Source organism: Corella eumyota, chromosome 1, assembly GCF_963082875.1.
Source record: "Corella eumyota chromosome 1, kaCorEumy4.1, whole genome shotgun sequence".
Taxonomy (NCBI): domain Eukaryota; kingdom Metazoa; phylum Chordata; class Ascidiacea; order Phlebobranchia; family Corellidae; genus Corella; species Corella eumyota.
Window position 1 is genome coordinate 17,389,969 of NC_137490.1, and position 27,876 is coordinate 17,417,844.

The 27,876-nt window shown below is 27.8% G+C and overlaps 4 protein-coding genes across 5 annotated transcripts; 1 reads left to right on the plus strand and 3 right to left on the minus strand.

The window, feature by feature from the left end:
• The first annotated feature begins 10,492 nt into the window (after positions 1 to 10,492).
• Positions 10,493 to 12,586, plus strand: LOC145761325 (uncharacterized). Its single transcript, XM_082574575.1, has 3 exons — positions 10,493 to 10,754; positions 10,879 to 11,015; positions 11,173 to 12,586. The coding sequence occupies exons 1-3, from the start codon at positions 10,520 to 10,522 to the stop codon at positions 12,322 to 12,324; spliced, it is 1,524 nt and encodes a 507-aa protein (XP_082430701.1). The 5' UTR covers positions 10,493 to 10,519; the 3' UTR covers positions 12,325 to 12,586.
• A 311-nt stretch (positions 12,587 to 12,897) lies between these two features.
• On the minus strand, positions 12,898 to 17,049 carry LOC145750962 (F-box only protein 8-like). Its single transcript, XM_082567035.1, has 8 exons — positions 16,910 to 17,049; positions 16,192 to 16,304; positions 15,621 to 15,706; positions 14,890 to 15,016; positions 14,545 to 14,663; positions 14,076 to 14,144; positions 13,816 to 13,931; positions 12,898 to 13,744 (listed from the first exon to the last, which is right to left on the minus strand). Exons 1-8 carry the CDS (start codon positions 16,992 to 16,994, stop codon positions 13,485 to 13,487), a joined length of 975 nt encoding a protein of 324 aa, XP_082423161.1. The 5' UTR covers positions 16,995 to 17,049; the 3' UTR covers positions 12,898 to 13,484.
• A 1,150-nt stretch (positions 17,050 to 18,199) lies between these two features.
• LOC145740734 (transmembrane protein 41B-like) lies at positions 18,200 to 21,380 on the minus strand. The gene is made up of 7 exons (XM_082558566.1): positions 20,615 to 21,380; positions 19,891 to 20,002; positions 19,578 to 19,706; positions 19,341 to 19,434; positions 19,102 to 19,206; positions 18,710 to 18,880; positions 18,200 to 18,513 (listed from the first exon to the last, which is right to left on the minus strand). The coding sequence occupies exons 1-7, from the start codon at positions 21,144 to 21,146 to the stop codon at positions 18,376 to 18,378; spliced, it is 1,281 nt and encodes a 426-aa protein (XP_082414692.1). The 5' UTR covers positions 21,147 to 21,380; the 3' UTR covers positions 18,200 to 18,375.
• Positions 21,381 to 23,608: 2,228 nt separating this feature from the next.
• LOC145740733 (uncharacterized) lies at positions 23,609 to 27,662 on the minus strand. Of its 2 annotated transcripts, none has more exons than XM_082558565.1 (10): positions 27,509 to 27,662; positions 27,282 to 27,430; positions 26,579 to 26,774; positions 26,313 to 26,444; positions 26,065 to 26,184; positions 25,275 to 25,954; positions 25,057 to 25,181; positions 24,716 to 24,877; positions 24,344 to 24,538; positions 23,609 to 24,242 (listed from the first exon to the last, which is right to left on the minus strand). In XM_082558565.1, exons 2-10 carry the CDS (start codon positions 27,398 to 27,400, stop codon positions 23,725 to 23,727), a joined length of 2,247 nt encoding a protein of 748 aa, XP_082414691.1. In that variant the 5' UTR covers positions 27,401 to 27,430; positions 27,509 to 27,662; the 3' UTR covers positions 23,609 to 23,724. The 2 variants fall into 2 exon arrangements, with proteins under 2 accessions (XP_082414691.1, XP_082414690.1); XM_082558564.1 differs by having other exon boundaries at positions 24,716 to 24,880.
• Between the last annotated feature and the right edge of the window lie 214 nt (positions 27,663 to 27,876).

Here is a 27,876-nt window from a genome sequence, read left to right on the forward strand (position 1 = left end):
CCGTGTTTACATAATATTTTTCAGAAATATTAATATTCATAAAAGTTATGACACTTTTATTAAAAATTTATGAAATCTCAAAACCTAAAATTTTGTATTTTATTAGACGCGCATTGGCCTAACTAACATTCAAGATAAAACATTTCGCGAAAATTTTCAGTAAAACAAAAGTTTGAGGTAATTTTTATTTTGGGTTTAATTAGGTCACGTGATATTTTTGGCCAATGATATTGCATACAAATTTTTAAAAAAAAAATAAAAAATTTTAAATCGAAAAATAATTGTTGTGTTAGAACCGCACAGGTCCAATTACCGTGTTTACATAATATTTTTCAAAAATATTAATATTCATAAAAGTTATGACACTTTTATTAAAAGTTTATGAAATCTCAAAACCTAAAATTTTGTATTTTATTAGACGCGCATTGGCCTAACTAACATTTAAGATAAAACATTTCGCGAAAATTTTTAGTAAAACAAAAGTTTGAGGTAATTTTTATTTTGGGTTTAATTAGGGTCACGTGATATTTTTGGCCAATGATATTGCATACAAATTTTTTGAAAAAAAATTAAAAATTTTAAATCGAAAAATAATTGTTGTGTTGGAACCGCACAGGTCCAATTACCGTGTTTACAAAATATTTTTCGAAAATATTAATATTCATAAAAGTTATGAAACTTTTATTAAAAATTTATGAAATCTCAAAACCTAAAATTTTGTATTTTATTAGACGCGATTGGCCTAACTAACATTCAAGATAAAACATTTCGCAAAAATTTTCAGTAAAACAAAAGTTTGAGGTAATTTTTATTTTGGGTTTAATTAGGTCACGTGATATTTTTGGCCCAAGATATTGCATACAAATTTTTTGAAAAAAAATTTTAAATTTTAAATCGAAAAATAATTGTTGTGTTAGAACCGCACAGGTCAAATTACCGTGTTTACATAATATTTTTCAGAAATATTAATATTCATAAAAGTTATGACACTTTTATTAAAAATTTATGAAATCTCAAAACCTAAAATTTTGTATTTTATTAGACGCGCATTGGCCTAACTAACATTCAAGATAAAACATTTCGCGAAAATTTTCAGTAAAACAAAAGTTTGAGGTAATTTTTATTTTGGGTTTAATTAGGTCACGTGATATTTTTGGCCAATGATATTGCATACAAATTTTTAAAAAAAAAATAAAAAATTTTAAATCGAAAAATAATTGTTGTGTTAGAACCGCACAGGTCCAATTACCGTGTTTACATAATATTTTTCAAAAATATTAATATTCATAAAAGTTATGACACTTTTATTAAAAGTTTATGAAATCTCAAAACCTAAAATTTTGTATTTTATTAGACGCGCATTGGCCTAACTAACATTTAAGATAAAACATTTCGCGAAAATTTTTAGTAAAACAAAAGTTTGAGGTAATTTTTATTTTGGGTTTAATTAGGGTCACGTGATATTTTTGGCCAATGATATTGCATACAAATTTTTTGAAAAAAAATTAAAAATTTTAAATCGAAAAATAATTGTTGTGTTGGAACCGCACAGGTCCAATTACCGTGTTTACAAAATATTTTTCGAAAATATTAATATTCATAAAAGTTATGAAACTTTTATTAAAAATTTATGAAATCTCAAAACCTAAAATTTTGTATTTTATTAGACGCGATTGGCCTAACTAACATTCAAGATAAAACATTTCGCAAAAATTTTCAGTAAAACAAAAGTTTGAGGTAATTTTTATTTTGGGTTTAATTAGGTCACGTGATATTTTTGGCCAATGATATTGCATACAAATTTTTTGAAAAAAAATTAAAAATTTTAAATCGAAAAATAATTGTTGTGTTAGAACCGCACAGGTCCAATTACCGTGTTTACAAAATATTTTTCGAAAATATTAATATTCATAAAAGTTATAAAACTTTTATTAAAAATTTATGAAATCTCAAAACCAAAAATTTTGTATTTTATTAGACGCGCATTGGCCTAACTAACATTCAAGATAAAACATTTCGCGAAAATTTTTAGTAAAACAAAAGTTTGGGGTAATTTTTATTTTGGGTTTAATTAGGTCACGTGATATTTTTGGCCAATGATATTGCATACAAATTTTTTGAAAAAAAATTTAAAATTTTAAATCGAAAAATAATTGTTGTGTTAGAACCGCACAGGTCAAATTACCGTGTTTACATAACATTTTTCAAAAATATTAATATTCATAAAAGTTATGACACTTTTATTAAAAATTTATGAAATCTCAAAACCTAAAATTTTGTATTTTATTAGACGCGCATTGGCCTAACTAACATTCAAGATAAAACATTTCGCGAAAATTTAAGTAAAACAAAAGTTTGAGGTAATTTTTATTTTGGGTTTAATTAGGTCACGTGATATTTTTGACCAATGATATTGCATACAAATTTTTTTTTAAAAAATAAAAAATTTTAAATCGAAAAATAATTTTTGTGTTAGAACTGCACAGGTCCAATTACCGTGTTTACCAAATATTTTATGAAAATATTAATATTCATAAAAGTTATGAAACTTTTATTAAAAATTTATGAAATCTCAAAACCTAAAATTTTGTATTTTATTAGACGCGCATTAGCCTAACTAACATTCAAGATAAAACATTTCGCGAAAATTTTCAGTAAAACAAAAGTTTGAGATAATTTTTATTTTGGGTTTAATTAGGTCACGTGATATTTTTGGCCAATGATATTGCATACAAATTTTTTAAAAAAAAATAAAAAATTTTAAATCGAAAAATAATTGTTGTGTTAGAACCGCACAGGTCCAATTACCGTGTTTACATAATATTTTTCAGAAATATTAATATTCATAAAAGTTATAACACTTTTATTAAAAATTTATGAAATCTCAAAACCTAAAATTTTGTATTTTATTAGACGCGCATTGGCCTAACTAACATTCAAGATAAAACATTTCGCGAAAATTTTTAGTAAAACAAAAGTTTGGGGTAATTTTTATTTTGGGTTTAATTAGGTCACGTGATATTTTTGGCCAATGATATTGCATACAAATTTTTTGAAAAAAAATTTAAAATTTTAAATCGAAAAATAATTGTTGTGTTAGAACCGCACAGGTCAAATTACCGTGTTTACATAACATTTTTCAAAAATATTAATATTCATAAAAGTTATGACACTTTTATTAAAAATTTATGAAATCTCAAAACCTAAAATTTTGTATTTTATTAGACGCGCATTGGCCTAACTAACATTCAAGATAAAACATTTCGCGAAAATTTAAGTAAAACAAAAGTTTGAGGTAATTTTTATTTTGGGTTTAATTAGGTCACGTGATATTTTTGACCAATGATATTGCATACAAATTTTTTTTTAAAAAATAAAAAATTTTAAATCGAAAAATAATTTTTGTGTTAGAACTGCACAGGTCCAATTACCGTGTTTACCAAATATTTTATGAAAATATTAATATTCATAAAAGTTATGAAACTTTTATTAAAAATTTATGAAATCTCAAAACCTAAAATTTTGTATTTTATTAGACGCGCATTGGCCTAACTAACATTCAAGATAAAACATTTCGCGAAAATTTTCAGTAAAACAAAAGTTTGAGATAATTTTTATTTTGGGTTTAATTAGGTCACGTGATATTTTTGGCCAATGATATTGCATACAAATTTTTTAAAAAAAAATAAAAAATTTTAAATCGAAAAATAATTGTTGTGTTAGAACCGCACAGGTCCAATTACCGTGTTTACATAATATTTTTCAGAAATATTAATATTCATAAAAGTTATAACACTTTTATTAAAAATTTATGAAATCTCAAAACCTAAAATTTTGTATTTTATTAGACGCGCATTGGCCTAACTAACATTCAAGATAAAACATTTCGCGAAAATTTTTAGTAAAACAAAAGTTTGGGGTAATTTTTATTTTGGGTTTAATTAGGTCACGTGATATTTTTGGCCAATGATATTGCATACAAATTTTTTGAAAAAAAATTAAAAATTTTAAATCGAAAAATAATTGTTGTGTTAGAGCCACACAGGTCCAATTACCGTGTTTACATAATATTTTTCAAAAATATTAATATTCATAAAAGTTATGAAACTTTTATTAAAAATTTATGAAATCTCAAAACCTAAAATTTTGTATTTTATTAGACGCGCATTGGCCTAACTAACATTCAAGATAAAACATTTCGCGAAAATTTTCAGTAAAACAAAAGTTTGGGGTAATTTTTATTTTGGGTTTAATTAGGTCACGTGATATTTTTGGCCAATGATATTGCATACAAATTTTTTGAAAAAAAATTTAAAATTTTAAATCGAAAAATAATTGTTGTGTTGGAACCGCACAGGTCCAATTACCGTGTTTACAAAATATTTTTCGAAAATGTTAATATTCATAAAATTTATGAAACTTTTATTAAAAATTTATGAAATCTCAAAACCAAAAATTTTGTATTTTATTAGACGCGCATTGGCCTAACTAACATTCAAGATAAAACATTTCGCAAAAATTTTCAGTAAAACAAAAGTTTGAGGTAATTTTTATTTTGGGTTTAATTAGGTCACGTGATATTTTTGGCCCATGATATTTGCATACAAATTTTTTGAAAAAAAATTTTAAATTTTAAATCGAAAAATAATTGTTGTGTTAGAACCGCACAGGTCAAATTACCGTGTTTACATAACATTTTTCAAAAATATTAATATTCATAAAAGTTATGACACTTTTATTAAAAATTTATGAAATCTCAAAACCTAAAATTTTGTATTTTATTAGACGCGCATTGGCCTAACTAACATTCAAGATAAAACATTTCGCGAAAATTTCAGTAAAACAAAAGTTTGAGGTAATTTTTATTTTGGGTTTAATTAGGTCACGTGATATTTTTGACCAATGATATTGCATACAAATTTTTGGAAAACAAATAAAAAATTTTAAATCGAAAAATAATTGTTGTGTTAGAACTGCACAGGTCCAATTACCGTGTTTACCAAATATTTTATGAAAATATTAATATTCATAAAAGTTATGAAACTTTTATTAAAAATTTATGAAATCTCAAAACCTAAAATTTTGTATTTTATTAGACGCGCATTGGCCTAACTAACATTCAAGATAAAACATTTCGCGAAAATTTTTAGTAAAACAAAAGTTTGAGATAATTTTTATTTTGGGTTTAATTAGGTCACGTGATATTTTTGGCCAATGATATTGCATACAAATTTTTTGAATAAAAATTAAAAATTTTAAATCGAAAAATAATTGTTGTGTTAGAACCGCACAGGTCCAATTACCGTGTTTACAAAATATTTTTCGAAAATATTAATATTCATAAAAGTTATAACACTTTTATTAAAAATTTATGAAATCTCAAAACCTAAAATTTTGTATTTTATTAGATGCGCATTGGCCTAACTAACATTTAAGATAAAACATTTCGCGAAAATTTTTAGTAAAACAAAAGTTTGAGGTAATTTTTATTTTGGGTTTAATTAGGGTCACGTGATATTTTTGGCCAATGATATATATTGCATACAAATGTTTTGAAAAAAAATTAAAAATTTTAAATCGAAAAATAATTGTTGTGTTGGAACCGCACAGGTCCAATTACCGTGTTTACAAAATATTTTTCGAAAATATTAATATTCATAAAAGTTATGAAACTTTTATTAAAAATTTATGAAATCTCAAAACCTAAAATTTTGTATTTTATTAGACGCGCATTGGCCTAACTAACATTCAAGATAAAACATTTCGCAAAAATTTTCAGTAAAACAAAAGTTTGAGGTAATTTTTATTTTGGGTTTAATTAGGTCACGTGATATTTTTGGCCAATGATATTGCATACAAATTTTTTGAAAAAAAATTAAAAATTTTAAATCGAAAAATAATTGTTGTGTTAGAACCGCACAGGTCCAATTACCGTGTTTACAAAATATTTTTCGAAAATATTAATATTCATAAAAGTTATAAAACTTTTATTAAAAATTTATGAAATCTCAAAACCAAAAATTTTGTATTTTATTAGACGCGCATTGGCCTAACTAACATTCAAGATAAAACATTTCGCGAAAATTTTTAGTAAAACAAAAGTTTGAGGTAATTTTTATTTTGGGTTTAATTAGGTCACGTGATATTTTTGGCCAATGATATTGCATACAAATTTTTTGAAAAAAAATTTAAAATCGAAAAATAATTGTTGTGTTAGAACCGCACAGGTCAAATTACCGTGTTTACATAACATTTTTCAAAAATATTAATATTCATAAAAGTTATGACACTTTTATTAAAAATTTATGAAATTTCAAAACCTAAAATTTTGTATTTTATTAGACGCGCATTGGCCTAACTAACATTCAAGATAAAACATTTCGCAAAAATTTTCAGTAAAACAAAAGTTTGAGGTAATTTTTATTTTGGGTTTAATTAGGTCACGTGATATTTTTGGCCAATGATATTGCATACAAATTTTTTGAAAAAAAATTAAAAATTTTAAATCGAAAAATAATTGTTGTGTTAGAACCGCACAGGTCAAATTACCGTGTTTACATAACATTTTTCAAAAATATTAATATTCATAAAAGTTATGACACTTTTATTAAAAATTTATGAAATCTCAAAACCTAAAATTTTGTATTTTATTAGACGCGCATTGGCCTAACTAACATTCAAGATAAAACATTTCGCGAAAATTTAAGTAAAACAAAAGTTTGAGGTAATTTTTATTTTGGGTTTAATTAGGTCACGTGATATTTTTGACCAATGATATTGCATACAAATTTTTTAAAAAAAAATAAAAAATTTTAAATCGAAAAATAATTGTTGTGTTAGAACCGCACAGGTCCAATTACCGTGTTTACATAATATTTTTCAGAAATATTAATATTCATAAAAGTTATAACACTTTTATTAAAAATTTATGAAATCTCAAAACCTAAAATTTTGTATTTTATTAGACGCGCATTGGCCTAACTAACATTCAAGATAAAACATTTCGCGAAAATTTTTAGTAAAACAAAAGTTTGGGGTAATTTTTATTTTGGGTTTAATTAGGTCACGTGATATTTTTGGCCAATGATATTGCATACAAATTTTTTGAAAAAAAATTAAAAATTTTAAATCGAAAAATAATTGTTGTGTTAGAGCCGCACAGGTCCAATTAGCGTGTTTACATAATATTTTTCAAAAATATTAATATTCATAAAAGTTATGACATTTTTATTAAAAATTTATGAAATCTCAAAACCTAAAATTTTGTATTTTATTAGACGCGCATTGGCCTAACTAACATTTAAGATAAAACATTTCGCGAAAATTTTTAGTAAAACAAAAGTTTGAGGTAATTTTTATTTTGGGTTTAATTAGGTCACGTGATATTTTTGGCCAATGATATTGCATACAAATTTTTTGAAAAAAAATTTAAAATTTTAAATCGAAAAATAATTGTTGTGTTAGAACCGCACCGGTCCAATTACCGTGTTTACAAAATATTTTTCGAAAATATTAATATTCATAAAAGTTATAAAACTTTTATTAAAAATTTATGAAATCTCAAAACCAAAAATTTTGTATTTTATTAGACGCGCATTGGCCTAACTAACATTCAAGATAAAACATTTCGCGAAAATTTTCAGTAAAACAAAAGTTTGAGGTAATTTTTATTTTGGGTTTAATTAGGCCACGTGATATTTTTGGCCAATGATATTGCATACAAATTTTTTGAAAAAAAATTAAAAATTTTAAATCGAAAAATAATTGTTGTGTTAGAACCGCACAGGCCCAATTACCGTGTTTACAAAATATTTTTCGAAAATATTAATATTCATAAGAGTTATGAAACTTTTATTAAAAATTTTTGAAATCTCAAAACCTAAAATTTTGTATTTTATTAGACGCGCATTGGCCTAACTAACATTCAAGATAAAACATTTCGCAAAAATTTTCAGTAAAACAAAAGTTTGAGGTAATTTTTATTTTGGGTTTAATTAGGTCACGTGATATTTTTGGCCAATGATATTGCATACAAATTTTTTGAAAAAAAATTAAAAATTTTAAATCAAAAAATAATTGTTGTGTTAAAACCGCACAGGTCCAATTACCGTGTTTACAAAATATTTTTCAAAAATATTAATATTCATAAAAGTTATAATATTCATAAAAAGTAAACTTTTATTAAAAATTTATGAAATCTTAAAACCTAAAATTTTGTATTTTATTAGACGCGCATTGGCATAACTAACATGACTTTCGGTCGAAAGTCAATAGTACTAACTTTCCAGCCATGACGGTGAATGGTTAGCCTTTACATTATAGCTACTACATCATTTTTTGAAAAAAAAACGTAAACACAAAAAAAAAATTTTATAATTAAAAATATTAAACTTAAAAAATATAATTTTAGCTTTGTTTCAATAAAATTAAAAGGCTAATAAAATATAATATTTTAGGTTTTGAGATTTTACAAATTTTTATTAAAAGTAATCTTTATATTTACCAATCAACGTTGATTAGTCACGTGACTTGTTAGTTCCGCTTAAATGTGCAAAAGCTTTACTAAATGTTTTTTATTTTTATTTATGTTTCGCTTTTGCTGGATTCAAACCTACAACTCTACGACAAGCAGACTGTCGCCGAACAACTTACGCTACATAGGGGTTGTGTCGCAGGATACAATTTTGAGTGTACATTAGCTGTCGTGATGTCATTATTGAAAGTGATAAGATTAAAATATAATTTTATTGGTAGTCCTGAAAGGGAATCGAACCTCAGAACTTGGAAACGAAGTCATGCCACGTCCGCACTAAGCTACCGGTGCTGTGAGTTAAACCGCTATTTTGCGCATACATCAAACATTTGGTACAACCACAGACAAAAAAACGAGTAACTAATTAACATACACAATTTAAAAATACTGTAACTTTTGTTTTATCACAAATTTTCAGTATTTTATTTTTCTAGAATGTTAGTTGGGCAATGCAGTTCTCAAAAATTATATAAAATCGTGTTTTGAAAAATGATACATTATCAATAAAAGTGTCATAAATTTTTTAAATATTAATTTGTTTCCAAAATATTTTAACGATGTGTTCATTTGGCTTCTGCGGTTTTAATGGTAACGCGATTTTTTGATTTAAAATTTTGAGTTTTTAAAATATTTTTTAACACAGATTGGTTTAGTCGATGACGTCACAGGGTCACGCGGGCAGGGGCTGATAAGAAAATATTAGGTCAATTAGCAAAATAAAAAAATTATGTAACTTTTTTTTTAAGATTTCTCAATAATTTCCTTTTCTAGAATGTTAACTAGGGTAATGCGGTTTTATTAACACTTAGTTTAAGCGTTCGGTTACAAATAAATGAATTAATAAAAATCAAAACAACTTGGCCACGTGACTTTGTTTACAGCTTAAAACAATGCTAAGCTTTTAACGGTTTTCATTTCCATATCGTGATAAATTTCAAGTTATAATCTCAACAAATGCATGTGAAAATTATAGTTTTTTTTTAATATTAAAAAAAATATTTTTTTTTTATTGATTTTTTATTATTAATTAATTAATTAGAGGTACTTGTAAATTAAAACAACAAAAATAAATTTATTTGCCAATGTAGTGTAAATTTATATAAACAAAATTTATTTACCTTGATTACTTAGATTAAATGGTAAAAAATGTTTTTATTGTTGCATTTAAATACTTTAACTTACATCCTTACTAATAAAAAAAATCCACTTTAATTTTGTAATTCAATTCATATTAAATACCACATTTGTAGCACACTAAATTACCTAAATGAACTAATAGATAGAGAAAAGTGATTGGATTGCTCAATTAGCACAATAATTTAGGAATCATAAATCACCAAGTAAAAATGTAAACAAACTTATTTTGATTTTGGATATAAAATAAACAAATCCTTTTTTGCTCTTTTAATTTTTTTGCTTTGAGTCATATTGCATTTATTGTACAACTAGAATCAAATGCAAATATTTAAAAATAAGATACTATGTAGGCCAAAGTAATAATTTACTATCCGATAACCCCACGCTTGTAGCTAATAATATAAAACCAAATATAGGTGCTAGCTGCGACAGTTTAGGTTTGGGTTATCGTTCAAGATGGTTTCCTTAATATTCTAAAACAATAAAATTATTTTATTGTTTTATTAAATTGTAATTTGCCAAAAAGAAGATTATAGATTGGCCCAACCTTTAAAAAATTCTTTGACAACACTGTGATTTATATCAAGCTCTTATCTAATATATACGTTTTTTTTTTCTACCTATACGGATGTTATAATTTCTACCAATATATACTTGCAGTACTTAAAGACTGCTAAATTACTTTTTGACATAAAAAAATAAATTATTTAAAAAACTCGGGGACAATCAATTATTTAATTCTCAATTTTAGTAAGTAATCCCATATTTAAAAAAAAAAGTTTTTTTCAACCACTTATTACTTCTTGTAGGCCAAATATTTATAAATGTAGGCCTAAACGTTGCTTAAAAATGGAGCAAGTGCCATCAGTGTATAAAGTGTTAGCAATGTATGTTACCCATGCGCAAAAATCTGAAAACTACATAAAAGGTCATATTGATGGAAAAGATAAATTGGACTTGTTCTTAGCGGCGTATAATCAGTCCTCCAGGTCGAAATTTATTATTAGGTCATCTTGCAAGAAAAATAAATCAAGTTTTGAATCTGCAGGAAATAATAATAATTGCACTCGATATGGCAGAGCAGGTAATTATGTTTGGGTAAATGAAACTATTTTTTTAAATATAAAAATTTTAAATGGGCTATATATACTGATAATTTTAAAACTTGAACCATGTATAAAAATGACTTGAAATTTCTTTTATTTTAGATCGAATTTATTGGGAATTTAACAATCGCAACTTAGTTGTACCTTTTAGTGGAATTCCTTTCGTTTCAAATAGTTCACAAATAAAAGTTTGTGAACACGGCTCCCAATATTACAAGCTAAAGTCAGATAAAAAGCTGGTATATATGAATTGCAAAACAATTTATAATATAATCGTATTATCATAATAATGTATAAATATTTAAATATACTTACATAATAAATAATATTAATAATGCGCAAACACATCAAATATAATAAAACATTAATTATATTTTTAATTTTATAATCTTTCAGGATGCAAATAGCAATGAACTAAACAGTAACAATATTATAAACAACGAACCCCACCTACCGAATGACAATACCTCAATTTTTCACCAAACCCCACTTATAACAAAACGTCGCCGGGTTAAACCAACAAAAAAGAGAAATTGCCCAGCTTTCATGTGCATACGCGAGGTTGTCATGTTTCCAGAGTTTGTACTAAAACCAGAGTACTGTTTTGCTTCAAAGCACAATATGAGGAAAGAAAAAAGTGCCATTATTAATAGATTAAGAGAGGCCTGGGGCAATGGAAAATGCGCAACTCTGCATCGATTTTATGTGCAGATCCCTTTGCCAGAAGCCCATGCTAATCATCCGTTTGATAGCCACCAAAACACTGTGAGAACTTTAAATCCTTTCATAAGGCAAAAGATTGATGAGTTATTAAGGCTTGGATTGTACGAAAAGCATCATATTCAATTAATTGTTAACGATTTTATACGGGAAGAGTATAGAAAACATGAGATAGCTGGTTATCCACCATCAAGTTTTGGATACACAACTGAGAATGAAATAGACGACTATATTTATTTATCCTCAATTTTGTCCCAGAAGACCGTTAACCTTCCGATCAAAGGAAAAGCAAATAATGCTGAAGAAAAATCAACAATGCAGGAAAGTATGGAAAAAAGTGTCCAGGAGCTATTGACCTTAATACAGTCCTGTAAGGATAAAAATGCCTTAAACAAAGCTAAGGGTGAAATGAAGAAAGTGATACAGTGGGTAAAAAAAAGTACAGATAATCCAACTGTAATAAAGAAATCGAGAAAACGTACCTCTGAAACAAAGAACCTCGAAATCATAAATTTTAAAAGGTTGAAAGAATTTTCACTTGTTTCCGGCACAGATTATGAAGAGTTTAATAATCAAACTACCACCTCTAATAACCAAATGTTACTTACATCAAACAACGCACAGATGGTTAACGATTTGGTTTATGCAACTACAAGTAGTATGCATGACAATGTAAATGATATGCCCTCGTTTAGTCGGCTTATGGAGGCCGACCCATCTTTACTACCTGGGCTTTTAGACCCCACTGGACAATTTCACACCACAAGCTCACTTTCAACACAAACTGAATTGTTATATGGTTCTGGAGGTTTAAATCAAGCTATGTAGTTTGCTTAATTTGTTTTAGTTTTTATATAAATTTTGATATAAATAAAAATTCCAGCATGTATTTCCTTTTTCTGCACAATCTATTATCCATAAATATTATTTGCCAATGTTTTTCTGTCAAAGTTTCAATATCAGTGTCCCTTTTTTAGATGTACTTTTTTACTTATTACATGTGAGTGCTTTATTATTATATGTTCCACATTTTAATACCTGTAGTTTCAAATTATGTTCAAACACTTTGCATAAAATATATAGCACAAGTATACCAAAATTGATCTGTTAATATGTAGCAAGAGTGTTTAACAGTTAAAACTTAATTTTTATTCGAGTATTGTTGTAAACCAGTCATGGCATCGAACTATGAGTCAGACCAGGCACATCCCAAACCGCACACCCTTACCCAATAAAAATATCAAAAACCTATAGAAAAAAAAACTAAATCTTTAGAGTAGACAGATGGCAAAAACTATAATCATCTTTAAAACCTGATTTAAAAATATTTAATAAAATACTAAGGTAAAAACAAATAAAATTTCGGATTAGTTATTGAAAGTTATGAAACTTTATTTTAACACAGAATATAAGAATTATATGATGGAACAACAAACAAACAAACCTCTTGCATAAAAAATCGACAAAAATAAATGAGCTAAAATTAGCATTAAACATTAGTTTTCAATGTGAAAAATAAATGACATAAAAAGAACCTTTAAACTATTGTATTAATTATAAAATTGACCTAAACCTTACACATAATATTTAAAATATATTTTAACATAGTATAAAAATATAGTTGGTTTTGCTAATTTTTACAGCTAAACAAAATATAATATCAAAATTACAACTCAAAGTACACTACCTACAATTTGTACAATCCTCTTAATATTTCGATAATCACAGTAAAACTTATATCTACATGCCTATTCTTAAGCATTTTTGAGCCATGAATTATCATAATATTAGTAAAACAAATTTTAATATACCACCAATACCAATAAAATAACCTAAATTAAAAATCAAACCTTAAATCAATTTTTTTAAATATGTTAGTTAGTTTGATTGTACAACTGCTGATTCTAAAGAGGCAGAGGTTAAAAAAAATCAAAATACTACATTTTAACAACTGCAAAAATCTGCATCGCAACCTAAAGACATAAAACCTAATGCCTTATTTGCCTATTATCATCCCACCGCTGCGGCGCCACATGACCGATAAGATAAACATTATCATATAAATGCCCAGCAAAATCAGTATCAACAATGTTTTGGTTGTTGTTGGGTGGCAGTCGCAAGTCTCTCGTTTCAATTGCACGACAAATGTTTTTAATAAACTCGCGTTTCGACATTTTGTTTTTTACATGAGGGCTACTCAGATCTACCGAGAGTAGAATAAGGGAATAACAAAGAATAGTCACAACATCTAAAAAATAAAAATCGTAAAAAAAATTTTCATTTAGACTTATTTTTTGAAACATTGTCACATATACTAACCCGGTGTAAGGCTAATGTCTGGGTTATCAGTACAGAATCGATTGGCAAATTTGTCCATCAACAAATTTAAATATTCACCTCGTGAGGTTGGCGAGTCAACTGCATTAAAAAACTTTCTGCAACATGAAAAAAAAATTTGTTTGTCTTTTGTTGTGAATTTTTATCTAATATATATCAAGATGTAATTTTAAGTTTCTAATGTGGCAATAGTTACTTTTAAGGCTATGTTTATTTATTTAATGGGAAAAAAAACTGTTCACCTTAAAGCGTTGGGTAAAAATTGTTTTTTAAAACTTTGAAGCTGAATGACTTCTTCAAGTACATCTTGCCTACAAACAAAACCAATTCAACATTTTACGAATTAGCGATAAATTGACTAATTTAAAAACTAGGTGTGTAACAAAATATAGGTGTGTAGCACCATTGAAATTTGTCACAGTACCAGATTTCTAAAGGGATATATACCAACTTACAAATATGATGCTTAAAATATAATGTTCTGTATAAAAGGTTAGTGTTTACATTATATAAAGATTAAAAAAATAAAACCTATAAAAATTGTGTGTATTACACTTAGCAACCCTAGACATAAAACAACCTTTGGCTTACACCAAAAACAAATAGAAGTGAAACTTGATCACGAATTATTTTATTACATTTAAAGGTCATAAAAGGACTTGTGACCAAGACAAAGAAAAGTTGATATTTCGTAAATTAAGAAAATCTCACCTTTCTCTCAAATAAATCCTTACTTCTTGCCAGCAAAGTTGGTTTGTGTAATGAAAAAAGTTGGCTAAATCCTTTGGGTCATTTTTTAAAACCCGATTTTCAACTAAATATTTGATGCCCTGAAGAATATGTTAAACATTAAAAAAGGCAAAGTCAATTGTCAATACTAAGTTAAATAATAAATAAATAAAACAATTTTTATATCAAATACACTGTCCCAAAAAAATAATAGAAAATGTATATTTTATATATAAATTTCCCAAAATTCTTTTTTTGAAGTATATAGGTTTAAATTGAAAGCAAACTTCTTATCAAACTGTTAATTATAATACCAATATTACATACCCATTCTGGATTTGTGTTAAAGGTGAGACTTCCTTCATCTAAGAGTAGGAATAATTGTTTGAACGACTTTCCTTCCTTTTTCCAGGTTTTATAACCACTACAAAAGCCCCATGATGCTCTGCATAACCTGAAAAAATAATATAAAATACCTATTTATAAATTATATAAATACCAATTTTATACAATTAAATTTAAATAAAGATTGTTCAGACTATAAAATTTGTAATATTGATTATAAAAAAAAAATTAGTTAAGGATGTATTTTTACATTTTATTAGTTCTAAAATTTTAATTTTATACAGTGCAAAATTCTAAAAAAAAATTATTACAGTTGAAAGGATTAGTCAATTTTATTGCTGTTTATTTTTAAAACAACAACCAGTATTGTGTAGGCAACAAAATGCCCTTTTACAACCCAATACCATGAGACCAGGTTTATTGTTAAGCCAGCTATTTATATTTGAACAAGTCACCATCTTAATTTAAATTATATTACTTTAACAATCTTTTCAACCACGATATACATACTTTTATGTTTTATTTAGAATATGAGTAATAATGAGTAAAGTGATATCATTCGGTAAGTTAGTTTATCATTAAACATTTATATATATATACAGAGCTTTCATAAATTTATTTAAAATTTTAAAAAAACAATTAAAATAATGGAAAATGCTAGGAGAATCAAATTTATTTTGTTATTCAAAGAAAAGTTATAAAAACAATCTTACTGTTCCCATAAAATTTCACTGTTTGCCAAATCGGACCAAACACAGGAAGCCAAGCACAAATCTGTTGCGTTTAAATTCTTTAATATCTGCAATAAGTACAAATGTTAAACAATTAATAATTACACAAATTGCAGTTAAATATTCATAAATATTTATATTTATACGGACCAACAAATATATATACTTTAAATTATACATTATTAACTTAAAAATGTATGCTACATTTAAATGCATGTAAATACTTTTCTATTTAAAAATGCGAAAATTTGTGCCATTACAAATATTTTAAAAACAATTAATCATGTGACATTAATCATTACATCACACAATATTGCAATAAGAACAAAAAAGTAAACACCCAATTTTAATTTGTGCAACAGGTAAATATTTAAAACAAACATATAAATTTTTTTTAGTAGGCCTATATAAAATCCTATCAGGACAAAGAAAAATATTTAACAATTGCAATCTAACTACTTTTTGGCCAGTTAAGTTATCTAAAAAACTTCTAAATTCCTGGTTTACATAAATTAACAAATGTAAATAGATTTTTGTAGAAATTCAACTTTACCTCAATTCCAAGTTCTGGAGGTAGCAGACTTAAATCCACAAAATTATTGAGGGGAGAAGGTCGTTGAAAACCATAATTCCTGTTTCTTAACAATCTATTAAAGATGCTTAAACCTTTAATGCAAAAAAAAATTTCATTTAAAAAATATTATAGTATTAATGTGTGTTTTTTTTTTTTTTTTTTTTTTGTATATATCTTTATCCTCGATGTGGGAAAGTCGAATGCGCGACTTAAACATAGAGTAACATAATTTACTCCGACCCAGTCTCGAGTTGCCTGTGGCAGTTTGGGATATTATAGAGACTATAATTGCCCGGTAATAATGCTGCTGATTAAGTGCTGGCTCAGCAGGAGTTCATACCGTTTATAGCGCCTTACTCAAGGGCGCTACAGCATGAGATCAGTGGGGATTGAACCCACGACCTCATGTGTGGTGTAGCAAGTGTTCTTACCACTACACCACGCTGCCGGCTTTTAAATGTATATATATTAAAAAACAAGAAAGGTATGTATGGTAATCTTTAATTTATTTATTAAACCCAAGATATTACACATACAAATGAGGTCTTGTTATTTTATTTAACATTAATGTTTAATTATTTCTTAAATTTTAAACTTTAAGAAAACTTATTAAAAATAAACAGTATTGTCACATATTGCTAAGAAAACACTAAACCATATCAATTAATAACAATTAAATATAGAATGAATAAAATACCTGCTTGATGATTTCTGTTTGAATTCGTTGAGTGTATATTATGTATGTCATTGTACCCAAGTCTTTTGGCCACTTGTTGCCCCATTTTACACCAGTTATTTTACCTCATATTATACATTAACTGCAATTACAAAACTATCTGTAAAATTAATATACACATGTTTACAAATCTTATAAATGTAATGGGTCAAAGAAACGCTTTTAAACACTAAAAGCTGTTAAGTTACAGCTGTATGGCTTAATTTCCTTTAGCTAAAACCAAATTGCCAGCGTCGTCGTAACAGTTTATTCGTCTGTTCAGTCTGTTTGTTGTTAAACTTTTCAACCTGGCAACCATTTAGCAACACTTCCAAACCAACATCACCATGCTTAAATAATTAATTAACAAGATAAGAATTTAACACTTTCAATAGCCTGTTGATATATACTAATACCTTTACTCCCTTGCCATACAAATGCTTTTGTTTATAAAATATAACGCTGCGTGCAAAATCATCAAAATTGTGTCGTAAAATGTGACGTCACACCATAACAAATACAGCCCGCCAGGGGTCAGTAAATGTGATATTAAAAACCTCGACGTTTCCAATTAATTTATTATACCTAGAAATTTTATATACTGTCTTTAAATATTTAAAATAGAATCTTTAGATGGACTGGTATTTACATTAAGTAATACTAAAATAAAAAATAAACTAATATCCACTAATTAACAGCTTATTAACAACATTTTTTTTTCATGAACTTTCAAAAAATACCAAAAATACCGGTACCTATAAACTACAGGATCGAATGGATCGAATAGATCGAATAAATAGAATGTACCCAAACGTATATCAAATGGTTTTTGATTAAACCAAATGGATCGAATGGACCAAACGGATCGAATGGACCGAATGGATCACATGCATTATGCTTATTCTGAATGGGTGAGGGTCGGGGTAGGGTTTAATTTATGCAATATTTTTGTTCCATCCTATCCATTTGATCCATTCGATATACATTCGATCCATTTGGTTTAATCAAAAACTATTTGATATATGTTTGGGTACATTCTATTTATTCGATCTATTCGATCCTGTAGTTTATAGGTACCGGTATTTTTTGAAAGTTCATGAAAAAAAAATGTTGTTAATTAGTGGATATTAGTTTATATATATTTTAGTATTACTTAATGTAAATACCAGTCCATCTAAAGATTCTATTTTAAATATTTAAAGACAGTATATTCGATCCATTTGATCCTGTATAGTTTATAGGTACCCCAAAAATACAACACAAATGTTAAATAGCAGTGCAGTACGAATTATTATATTTCTCTTACATTGCACTACAAGTATAACAATAACACATGCATTAAAACATGAAAAAAAAAATAATTTACTAAAACCTGTGAATTAAAACACGAAAAATAAAAAATACGAATTAGAAATCATGGAGATATAAACAAATACAAAAATAATCAATTATTCAAACTTTTTCTTTAAATAATTTTTTAACAAAACAGGTACGATAGATAGAAGTGCCAAAACTGCCATTATTATAATCCCAGTCCATGAAAAAGCATCACCAGCTGTTGTTAGTTGATATAAAGTTGTACCAGCCTAAAAAATATAAAACAATTTGAACTTTGTAAAATACCCTTGTAAAAGAAGCTAATATTTAGTAAATTATTACTTTAGGTTTATTTTATTTAATAGTTGGTAAAGCACTGCTATAATATGCTGTTAAACCAAAGTTATTAAATAAAGTCGGTATTTTTTTTGAGTCCATAAGCAAAAATCAGCAAAAAGTTTTTACCTGAATTGCTATAAATGATAATGGTGCTACTCCAATAAAAGTAGCACAGAAAAACAAGGACACAGGAATGTGAATTACTGGTGATACAATATTTATAAACCAGTTCGGTAAAAATGGTGTTATTCTTAAAAATAAGAGGTAGTTGAATAAATGCTCTCGCTGACCATCGACCTTAAAATAAAAAATCATTTTCCAATTATCACGTATTTAAAGAAATAATAATTTAGTTTAACAAAGTATTTAAAACAGAGTGTATGCCTTAAGGCTTATTGGCGTTTTCTATTTAATACCCTATTTTGTTAAATTAGGTCAACAAGCTGTTAATTTTATAATAACAACGACATGTTGACATCAATTATATATCACTAGGAACATTTGTTATTTGATCTTACCACTTCGTTCCAATTTCTGACTCGCTCAGCTAAGTATTTATTAACAAGAGGCTTGCCAATAAAATACGAGATCATATAACAGCCAGTTGCTCCAATACCGGAACACTGCAAAAATTAATATAAAAATATGTTTCTAAGACTTCTATAATGACACTGTACCAAAAAAACACATTTTTAACGCTGCCAAAACTGCGGAAAAAATACAAAAAAACAATTTATATTTAAAAAAAAAAACTTACCGTACAAACTAGAAACAATGCGATATAGAAGGGATAGAGAAACCCAGACAAAATACTTAAAAACACTGATCCAGGTACAGCGAAAGTTTGTAAACTGAATTTTGATAACCAAAGGTCAAGGAAAAAAAATAATTTAATATTTTTGTAACAAATTTTATACACCATATATTCGAAAAATATGTTTTTTAAACTACTATTTTCTATTTTTACATTAAAAAATGAAATTGAAAAGGATACAATATATAGGTGATAAAGAATGCTGTCATCACTTCATAGTAGTTTGTGTCTTTATATTTTGACAACACTTTTCCCAGTGCTTTTGCATCATCTATATTACTTGGAAGTTTTATTTTTTCACGTTCTTCCCTGAAAATATATAAGGTAAGGTTTGGTTTAAAACAAAATTATAATTAAGGTATTCATAACAACATTAAAATAGACATAGATAAGTTAATTTATAAATTATAATGATGTAGTGTAAAATATATATTTTAAAAATGGTTTTAACAAAAATATATCTTCTTAAATTTAAAAAAAAAATAAAACTTACTCATTTAGTTCAGGAAAGTTGCTGTAAACTGATAAAATAAGACCAAGTGCGCACAGAAAAATAACAACAATGGCAATAATGGATCCCTTTGTAGATTTGGGTTGGTTGGTTTCTAAAGTAAAATACAGATTAGGTTTATAATACAACAGGCTTTTTGTTAAATATAGCGTTTTTCATAGTAAAGTAGGCTTAGTATGCCACAGTATTTTGTAATAATATTTCCAAATTTGTTTGTCAAATAAATGATAATTCATTAACAGTTGTCTACACTGTACCTTGCTCACATTTTGTCACAAAATAAACTAAGGCTTATAAACTGCATCATCCTGTAAATAATTACAAAATTCCCCATTATTACATAACGGAAAACTTTACTTTAAAGAATGTGAGCTTTGCCCTTTGCCTTAATCACATATAACAAATAATTAAACTGATAATATTACAACTAGTGAACTAACTGTGCAAATTAACCTACAAACTTTTTCTATGAAACACACCCTGGGCAATTGTAAATATTTACCAACAAAAGACAAGAAGGACTTTGGATTTGATAGCAAATGTCAGTTTTCTAGAGCAGATTAGTAATAATACAAAAGAAGCACTAACTAGCATGTACTAGATCCTTTCTTACTTGATTTGCCACATAAACTTTCTACCTATTTAAATCTTTAGAGGACATTAGATAATATTGATATCAAATATAATATTTTTCACAAATTCATACCTACATACAGTTGATCATTATCTAAATATCCATACAATGAACCAGAGGTTTTAAACTCGCGCAGGGGCAAAATGGGAATAGGTAAAGCAGAAGAAACATGTCTGTTTCTATGAGGTAATCTTTGTCTTGGTAAAGCCAACTGTGCCATTTTTTTGTCATTTTTCATAACAGTCATTGTTTGTTCTAGACCTTCTAGCAAAGAAGATCTTCTTCTACTTGGAGGATTACTCACTTTGGCCCCATTATTTAAATAAGCAGGAAATGCTCCACTCATTAAGTGTTTTGGGCTCTTCAGATGCCAATTTTCATCAAAAACTTCATCATTTTCGGTGGAGTTGTTGTTTGGATCTTGCTTCATCTCCCCAGAAGTCTTTCTAAATCTTTGCACAAGATTTCCATACATTTCCCCAGCTCGATTTTTTAATAAAACAACCGTGGAGCTGGACTGAGATTTAGTTAGCACAGTGGTCGGTAACAAAGACTCACTTCTCATCCACAACCAATTTTTGTGCCATTCCATCATAAAATTCATTGAGAACTATTTATGTTTATCTCTTATGAAAACTGTTTAAATTTAAATGGTATATATAAAAAAAGTGATTGAAACCTAGACAACCAAGCAACTAATAATAACTCTGTCCCCACTATTTATTCACCCTTTAAATTTTTAACAAACATTTTTATTTTTCTCTTCTATAAAATCTATTCTTCAAATCAAAATTGTTTTTAATGTAATTTTTGGGTTGTTATTAGACTGGCCTACATTTTATTGCCCTACGTTGCACCATCGCAGCTACCTTTTATTATGCTAACTGGACTTTTAAAGTGTTTGTGAAAATCAAAAAATGTGGACTTTGAACAAGAGTACAAATCTTATAGAAGGCACACAGATATAAGCAAACAAAGCATTTTTTCTGCATGGTTTGTGCTGTATAAATTCCCATTTAATATTAGTAGCACTGGAAAGCCTTTGACTTGTAGGTTAAAAATAAGTACACAAAATAAATAGAATATATTTACCTATAGTGAATTCCGTTGAATTATCTTTGGTTTCTTTTTTATCAATATAACTTGTTTTTCTCTTGATTATTTGTGACATTGTGGTTGAAGTCGAAGTAAACAAATTTTTGTATTTATTAAAGTTTAAAGGTTAAAAAAAATCACAGTAAATCTCTGTAGAATATTTTAAAACAAATTGAATTAGATTGTTGCTGTATAACATTGCCTTCGAGGTAAAAAAAATTAATTAATAATTCGAACAATTTTAATAAATTGATCAATTAACCTAAACTAATAAAAATTAGATGCAGTGACTATTTTATTATTATAAATTAGCAATAACGTCTTAGTCATTAACAAATGCATTTAGTTATAAAATTAATAAAGTTGGATATTTAATTTATTTATTTAGAGCTTTTCGTAAATATTAACAAGGATTAAATTATTTACACAAATAATTCTTAAAATTCTCTTAAATATATATACTTGAAAATAGCCTACCTAAAAATTATTTGTTTATGCTACAGACTGACAGACTAAAAATTAAAGGTTCTTAAATTTTTAAAAAGGTTCTCAAGTTTTTAACATAAGACAGAATATGTTTAAATAATAAGTTAATAAAATAAAGCAAAACAATAAAGGTATTTTAAACATATTTTATATATATAGACCTAAGTTAATCACTTTTTAACATTTTATGTAATAAAATATTAAACAGTGACCATATTAAAACAAGATAATTTTTTTTTATTTAGGTTTTTTGCGCATTGATGACTATGAATAAAAATATTCACAATAAATATTACAATAATGCGACAGGAAAGAATGACAAAATTAATTTAATGATTTGAAACATACCATAAGTCTTAATGTTTACATAAAGATGTTTAGTATGTTATGGCATGGCCAACAAACCCAATATAAATTAAATTAATATTATTTTTGCTTTAACGAATTTAACCCTAATATCAAACTGTACTTCTGTAACTTTTAAACAATTGTCTTCTTGTATACAGAAAATTAAATTAAGTTAATTTTACAGCATTTTGTTCTTATAAAAATCTGGCATGAAGAAACCAGAGTCACCTTAATCTTACCAGCTGCATGTACAGTGGTTAAAGCTTATTAAGTTTTACCAAGTGATATTCTGGGGGAACAGAAGCTTTGGCCGTGAAAAGCTTCGGCCAGAAGGTTCGGCCTGCAAAAAACGTGGGGGGTCGGTGACAAATTGCCGCATAAAATGTCAGCTTAAGACCATATTTTACCGATATTTAAAATAAAATTTGACAAAAAGTATAATACATAAAAAAAATTTAATAAGTTGTTACGATATGTATGTTAAATTCTGAGTTAAAGACAATCCTTGTCGATCTAACAAAAAGTATTCTACATCTATTGATTGCCTGGCAACCAACAGAATTAACCGATTATCAGATTATAAGAATTTATATATAATATCAGTAATATCTCAAAATGGTTTAAAATACCTAGCAATTAGTCAGATAGCAAACTTCGTGTGTAGTATGTCTATTTACAAATCTTTTTTTAGTCGAACTTAACCTGTTAACTTTACTGTATTAAAATACAAAACGTAAACACACAGAATGCTTAACAGTTTAAAAACAAACTTCGTAAATCTGTTGAGTCTACCGCCATGGTTTGATCCGATTAGTAACATAAGAAACTTTATTAAAGGTATATTTAGGTGAATAGAAAACCTACTAAACCCATCTCACAAAAATTCTTAAGCTTAACAAAGAAAACAAGAATTAAGAAAAACAACCTGATTCAAAAATGATCACGCCACTTTATGACAAAGGCCCCCTTGCGCACCATCTAGAGAAATTTTATTTTAAATATAATACTTTTATCCCCTACTTTTAGAAAATATTTTTTCACTATATATTTGTTTATTTAATCCAATATACACTAAAAAAAACGTAATTAGTATTAATTACAATAAAATATAAATTTATTTAATAATTTATGGTTTTAAGTGCAAACAATGTACAACTTCTAAAGCGTTTGTATCTAAGTATAATGTTAATACATCAACTAAGATTGAATATGTCAAGTCAAATATATATTTAGTACAATATCCCTAAATTAAATTAATTTTCAGATGTTGTAGGTGATGGTGGAGGAGGGGTGTTAACTCGAAACGCATTCTCGACATTTAGATGGCCACCACTTTTACGCAAGCCAAGGAGTTTGTCAGAATTCGTATTACTCGTCTCTGACCTATTAAGAAAGACCTGCGGTACAACAGCGTGTTTTATATATTGGGCTTCGATCTTAGGCTTCCTTTTTTCCGCACCCGCTTTTTTAATTGTCTTTAGCATGTTTTCCAAATGAGGTTGAAAAACAGATTCAGCGTTCCACTCCTCGTTTTCTTGGTCATTTATCACAACGCTGGGTATCACGTGACTTATCGGCGTTAGGACGTCCTTAGGTTCATCGAGTTGGTAAGGTAGTTTGGATAAGTTATAATGATCGTACGGCAAAGTGCTGACTTCGTTTTCGTTGATCACAGGAATGTCGCTTTTTGGAAATTGGCGAGCTTTTCTGCGCGAATAAGTTTGCTCAGTGACACCTTTTAGTTTTAAGTACTCGTCAATCGGGCGTACCGCTGTAAACAACCAATTACAGAGTTTAAATAGCTTGAGTTGAATAGTGAAGAGCATTAGAGCACTTAATATAAAATTATAATAAAGTTCAGCTAACTTTCACCTGGAGGTTTGATTTCAGAAACCATTTCATCAACTTTTACACGAGGGGAACTTTGAAAGTCAGAGGCTTGCTTTCCAGGGTTGGAGTTAACTGATCTGTTTTTCTGAAACCATTTTTCTTTTTCATATGCACCTCGCCAGTGTGGAGTGTTCTCTTTTGTTTCGTGGCTCCAATGGAAATATTGTGGTTGTTTGCCTAATACCAAAATACTTGAGTTTGTAACAAAGAAAACCAATTTATGTATAGGCAGGCCATTTTGGTAAATTTGTACTCTGAATTAGAGCAGAGGTAGCCTTACCTACATTTGAATATGCACTTAATTAAGCTTCCAATTGGTTCTACAATCAACGCAAAAATATAACTTTTAGTTACCATGATGTGCATTTGTGTAACGTGGTATATCCGCCAAGGTTACATCTTCGTTGTAACTGGGTAAAGATTGCTGATTACGTTCTTCTAAATCCAGTCCCTCTCCAATCACAATTTTGTGCAAACGAGGTGGCTTTAAGGTACCAAGTGGAGTTGTATTCGATTCTTCTAAAGATAAATTTTTATGTATTTAAAATCCCAAAACTGTTACATTGTATTTTTATTGATCAATAGAATTTTGGCCTCAAATTCGACTTATTTCACATACAGAAAGAAAGTATGCACTTTCAGACTCCAACAAACAAAACAAGTTGTTATAAAGTTTTGCTCGAATTGTGTAATACCTCTTTCGTTGTCTTTGTTATCAGTTGTTGTCCGAGTTTCATTAGTTTTCGTGAATGTGGAAATTGATTGCGAAGTATCAATATCAACGTGAGTGAGTCTCGGTTTCATGTTGTTTGTTTCATCCCTATAACAATTAAACACAAAATTAATAAATTCAAAAATAATCAAATCTGTAAAGTTTGTTTAAATCTATGTAAATACCTAAATAAATGCATACCTAACGACTTGAAAATGCCGGTGTGAGCTATTTGGCATCGCTACCTTGTGGAGAGACAATGCGGAGATCTTCTTGATGTATTCGTCATACGTTATAAAACCACCTTGCATTGCCTTACTGTAATCAGCTATAATATTCATTTTGTTCATGGGGCCTATAAGATGAGACTTGCCGGTCGCAGTAGTCGTTGCTCGTCTGGGAAAACCAGCAGAAGTGCGAGGCAATATTCCGTCGTTATGGACTGGCAGTTGCACTGTAGAGGCATTGCGTTGCGAATTGTTAACGCTGGGTAGGTTTTTGATTGTGCGTGTAGCATCTCTGCTGTCAGTTGGCTCAGTCATGTAATGTTTATGTCCGATGTGAGGTAAGTTGGGCTGCGACTTTTTTGGAAAATACATTCCGTTCGGCGAATCCTTGCTGTGATTGGACGACAATATGAAATTAGTCGGGTTATGAGAATTCTGCGCTGACTCCGATAAATAATAATCGATTAAATTTCTGCTTTTGTCACCGTTTAACTTTCGGTTAAGAGAGTTTCCAACGACGCGAGGCAAAAACGAGTAAACTTCTGATTGACCATTGCTTTTGCGAGCTGTACTTCTAGTATTACTTGCAAGATGCCGTGATAAAGTAAAGGGTAACATCATACCATCTTCCCCAGATTGATTGACACCAGGAATCTACGAAGTAAAAACAAAAGCATTTTTAACTAAACTACCAATAACACTTTAAAAATATATAGTTGTAGTCTTGGCTTTACCTAAAATTTGGTGTTAAAAATTAAGTTTACCATGATATTAACAACACGAAGGCTGTATGGATCCTGAAACGTTTTGTTACCAGCAGTGTTATTTCTTTTATCTTTCATAAAAGTCGACAGAGGCTCATAGTAAAATCGTTCTTCTCTTACCTTTGTACATAACATTAAAGTATAAAGTATGATAAAATGTTTAAACAGATTTAAACTTTATTAAGTATATTTAAAAACAAATTTACAATACATATTCCAGATAAGAAAAATATTTTTTTAATATTGACCTCTGGATCTGCCATAGCTTCAAGCACGCTCATTGTTTCATTATGTTGGTGGGGTCGTAACTGGTGACGTAAATGCTCGATGACATCACCATCGGATGAACCTAATCCCTCCAAACCCGATTTGCTCATTTTCTAAATACATTTTTATCACAAATTGTGAGTTTTAAACTAGCCAAGAATTAAAGAAAGTGAAAAAGCTACACCAGATAAGTTATAGTATTTAATTAATAATCAGTCAACTATTTGTAACACAAACAATATCTTACTTTGTGATATGGAAATTTAATTTTCTTATTAATAGTAAGTTCGACCGGCAGCAACTGCTTTTCATCATCTACTTTATTTTTATTAGGCTTAGAAGCCCTCAAATCGGAGGAGTTAGAATGTGAATTTGCAGTCGTTAAAAAACGTAATGCGAAGAAGGGCGGACTCGATGCATCAGTTGATTTTAAATGCGGTGTTCTGTAGAAAAATAATTTTTTTAATGTTTTGGCAGCTAAGTTTAACAATGAAATTCTTTAAATAGGATATTAACTATTGTTTGGATTGTTCTTTTATCATATAAAGTTTTTTTATTGTTGTGTAAGTAAATTTGTAATAATACTATAATAGAATATAGTTTCAAAAATATATTTAAAACAGCTGTATAAACACATGAAACGTTTTGCAACAATTTTATTACAAGAATAAATGCAGCCTTTGACAAAGCTCTGCACAAAAAATTGACCTTAGTATTTTTACACTATATGAAAGTTAAAATAAACAAACTTTGTAATTTAATATTTTTGATACTTCTAAATAGACCTAGCAATGTAATCTGCTTACAAAACAATCTCAATCTATCAAATTTCTAGAGCTAAAAACACCGATACATTTATAAAAATCGACAAAAAGTAGGCTAGTTTACCTGTAGGTTAAAACAATATTTTATTTGATTTACTAAAAATCTGTAGTTTTTTTGTAACTTACCCTGATTTAATTTGCAAAATATCTGAAGGAAATTTTAAAGTTTTAGCTTTTATTGCTTCGTATCTTGCAGCGCCTTTAAATCGACCAGCATCACTTTTTAAAGATTTTGATTTCGACATTTTTACTCTTAGAATGACTTACAAATGTTTCTGTAAAAAAGTCATGTATAAAATATAGTTTTTCCATGATCTTTGATAAAACTAACTTATAAAGATAGGGGCACTTACAAAATAGCTATAATGTAAGCGGTTGCTATTAATATAATTACAGGCACGCTTTCTTTCGAACTATTGAAAACTAACATTCTTCATAATTCCATCGTTGCGACGCCAACATTAGCAAATTGATACAATATGTTGTTCTTCCACGGGCAAACATTACTCAAACTGTTACTCAATATGGTTATGGGTCGATGGATTTAACCTGTTTTGTGAGTAAAGTAATTTAAGATGGATGACAGATACAAAAGCCTCAACCAATATCCTTACAAATTCGCAAGTATCAATTAAAAGACCAATTGTGTGCTAATTTCATTAAACAACTCTGTTATTCGCCTCAGAAAAAAACGTGAATTATGTATTGAAACATATTAAAG